This window comes from Syngnathus leptorhynchus, unplaced genomic scaffold (genome assembly GCF_054491065.1).
Source record: "Syngnathus leptorhynchus isolate UIUO unplaced genomic scaffold, UIUO_Slep HiC_scaffold_27, whole genome shotgun sequence".
Lineage (NCBI taxonomy): Eukaryota > Metazoa > Chordata > Actinopteri > Syngnathiformes > Syngnathidae > Syngnathus > Syngnathus leptorhynchus.
The window spans coordinates 1-3,474 of record NW_028231994.1 but is presented as its reverse complement, the minus strand read 5'-3'; the positions used below and the strand labels follow the sequence as shown (position 1 = coordinate 3,474).

Below are 3,474 nucleotides of genomic sequence, written 5' to 3'. Positions count from 1 at the left end.
GTTGTTGTTTTTTTAATCAAAAATAGAAACAATGACACAAGCATACAGATACAATAAGTCCTGGAAAGAACACAGCAACAACATGATTTTACACAGTGTATTACTTCACATTTTAGGTTTAGAGGGTTATGAATAATAAAATCAAATACTTGACTTGGGACAACATGAGCAAGCAAATGAAAACATCTTCTTGCTTGTTTGCTGACAGAGGCCCATCAACAGTTCCAAGCCAGGCTCCCAACTCGCGTTTGTTGTCAAGGAAACATTCAAACAGAAGAAATAACACAAATATATTGAGTAAAATAACAATACAATCAGGTCACGTTAGCCTCAAGCTCACAATCTCATCAAAACACACAAAATCACACGAAACGTCCTTTTGATAACTATTGAAAACATTTTGTTGAATGTAAATACTTGAAGTTTTGTTTTTGGAAAATGTAATTGTGATTGGAATGTTTTGACAAAACTGACAGAAGTAACACTTCTCATTGTGGCTTTGTGTGTGTTTCGAAGGTGGATGGAAAGCAGGCGGTTTAGGATGTGGCTCACCCAGAGCCCACCCCGGTGCTGCTGTAGGTGGCCTTGGCGCGGGCAGAGCGTGACCCGCTGCGTCCAACGGGAAGGAAGGGGCTGGACTCGGAGGTAATGACGATGCTCGGGATGCGACTCAGCGCGCTTCTGCTCACGTGAATGTCGGCCACATCGGTGCTCTGCTGTTGCACAAAATTTGTAAAATAATGTGAAATTCGATTTACCCGCAGTCCATCGTTAGCACCCCTGTTTCGAAGCTGAATTTTAAAGGGTGGATAGTCATTCATTCCCGAGTGAGTGTATGTTCAAATGAAATAAATGGTCCTAGAAAGTGGACGACTGTTGCCTTTGTTGTGCTTTTGATACTCACATTTGGAATGCCGCTGCGTTCGCTGACGCCAGACGTGGAAATGTCCATGTCAAACGATGCCTGAGCAAAAACCAACGTATACACAAGGATCAAGGTCAAAAGTATGCCCCCAAAAAACTAACAATGACATCATCAACATGCGGCTGACCCTCTCAAAGATTCCCGAATCGTGATTTTTCATTTTCCCCTTGAAGCTGGACGACGGTTTGAATTCGGAGAATTCTGCCGTGTCCCCGCTGATATCGCAGGACACCTGGCGGCTGGCGGGGCGAGAGCTCAGACTGGACAGGTCCGCCTCCGTGTCTGTTAAGGCCTGTCCGGGAAATGGAAAAACATGCACCATTTTTGGGTGATGAAAGTGGAAGAATGGATGAAGGTCAGATGAAAAAAAGCAAACTTGAAATGCTTAGGGTGCAGTTCTAAAAGGTATTGGTGAATTTAGTAAGCTCAGTGTAGGGCCACTGCTTCCCCGCAAAGAGAAGAGCCAAGACTAGATGAGGTGGCTCAGGCATCTGCTCGGGAAGCCTCCTGGGATGCCTGAAGTGTTGCAGAGAGATTGCCACCACACTTCGGGATGACCGCGGGCACACTGGAGACATTCCGATGTCTCCCCGCTGACTCTGCAATGCTTCGGGACAAATAAAGGGGTGTGATGCGGCGGGCTCACCGATTCGCTGTCGGAGGCCGAGGAGAGGCGGCTCTTGCTGTGTGCTCGTCGGAAGTGTGCGCTGATGTCAGAGCTCTGGCTAGTGACGGTGGAGCGCCGTGTGGAGACAAAACTGCTACTGGCCGAACGAACGTCCAGGGGCCGCACACACAGAAGTGTGCCGAGATACGGGATATACTTGGCCAACGCCACCCTGAACAACAATGCCGCACAAACGCGTGAATACCCTGCCCTCGTTATGCGTCTGTATCTGATGCAACCCACACGGTACGTACTTGATGAATTCTCCTCACTTTGTTCAAGACCGCCAACAATAGTTTTAGCTTGACTGTAACTTTCCTTTTCTAAGTTTATATTGACTTTAGTTGAGATTGGTACGGCGGTCAACTGGTTCGCACACCTGCATCACAGTTCAGAGGTGCAGAGTTCCATTCTGGCTTCCCTTGAGGAGTTTCTATGCCCCCCCCCGCCGTGCCTGTGCTCTGGTTTCCTCTCACACCCCAAAACTTCCGTGGTAGGCCGGCCGATTGAGTGCTCCAAATTGCCCGTCTGCGTGTGCCCTGCGATTGGCTGGCGACCGTTTCAGGGTGTTCCCCCGTGCAGAAAATGGATGGATGGCTTTGCCGTTATGGTCCACTTCAGAGTGGGTTTAGTGTAACATGAGCTTCACATGCCACCATAGTGCCACAATTCAATCAGCAAAGTGGATGGATGGATGCATGGATGGATGGATGGATGGATGGATGCATGGATGGAATGAATGCACCAAATTAGAGTGCATTCTTATTCATTTATAGTGTCATCCAAGATGGATGGATGGATTTATTGATTTGCAGTTATGGTCCACTTGAGAGTGAATTTCAAGTAACCTGATGCCACCATAGTGCCACAATTTAATCAGCAAAGTGATGATGACAATGCTTTAAGCCCTTTTTATCCCGCGATGATGTGACTGGCATTTTGCATGTGTGTGTGGGGGGGGGGCTTGGTGCGTGTTCCTATCCAGCCCAGTTAACATTTAGGTCAACTGAGCGGTTGGACTTAACGGGCGGAACACCTGAAAGTCTTGACGTGATGCTGGGAAATACGTAGGCAGACAGCGCTAAGGCGCTGGTCTCTCAAATCAAATATTCACACAAGAACTACCTCGTCGCTACATTGCGACTCTCGACTCGGGGTGTGGTCTGGAATCTAACCAATGAATGCAGGAATTATGCCCGATTCTTTCGTCTTCTACCTGTACTTTGGGTGCGTGATGGCGTAGATGATGGGGTTGTGGATGGCCGAGGCCTTGGCGATGACGGCAGGCACAGAGTTCATGTAGGGTGTCAGCATGTCGGCGTACCTTCACAAAAGGGACAACAAGGATTGCACGCAGGCCGGCCCGCCGCTTGGCGCTTCCCCTCTCCGTTTGTATTCTCAACACATGAGCACGGCAAGCTCGGACGCCAATGCCTCGGTTTTACCCGGCAAAGGCGGTGAGCGCCACAGTGGAGTACGGTGACCAGGAGACCACGTAGAGCAAAATAACAATCAGTGCGATCTTGGCCATCTTCCACTCGTTCTTGCAAGCCGCTGGAAGGACTTGGCTGAGTCGCGAGTGGCCACGTGGTGTGCACCCCGCTTCCGCTCACTTTGCCCACCGCCCTAAACACACGCACACAGTTGACCAAAAATTTCTTCATTCACCCAAAAAAAGCGTTTTAAATGGAATGAAAGTGAATCACTTGTGAAAAATATGGAATTGAATCCAATTGTTGAACAGCAACTCTATGACAAAATTTGGAGCACCGCTTTGTTGGTGCGTAGTAGAGGGAATACGTGAGCTAAAAAGAGATGGTATTGATAAATCACTGTGGATATAAAAAGAGTTCAAAAGAACTGAAAATTCATTTTAACTAAA

The 3,474-nt window shown here is 48.0% G+C and overlaps 1 protein-coding gene across 1 annotated transcript; it reads right to left on the bottom strand.

The window, feature by feature from the left end:
- Positions 1-3,212, bottom strand: LOC147038903 (melanopsin-A-like). The gene is made up of 6 exons (XM_085904872.1): positions 3,038-3,212; positions 2,809-2,916; positions 1,572-1,764; positions 1,053-1,217; positions 905-964; positions 1-716 (listed from the first exon to the last, which is right to left on the bottom strand). The coding sequence occupies exons 1-6, from the start codon at positions 3,121-3,123 to the stop codon at positions 549-551; spliced, it is 780 nt and encodes a 259-aa protein (XP_085760998.1). The 5' UTR covers positions 3,124-3,212; the 3' UTR covers positions 1-548.
- Positions 3,213-3,474: the final 262 nt, after the last annotated feature.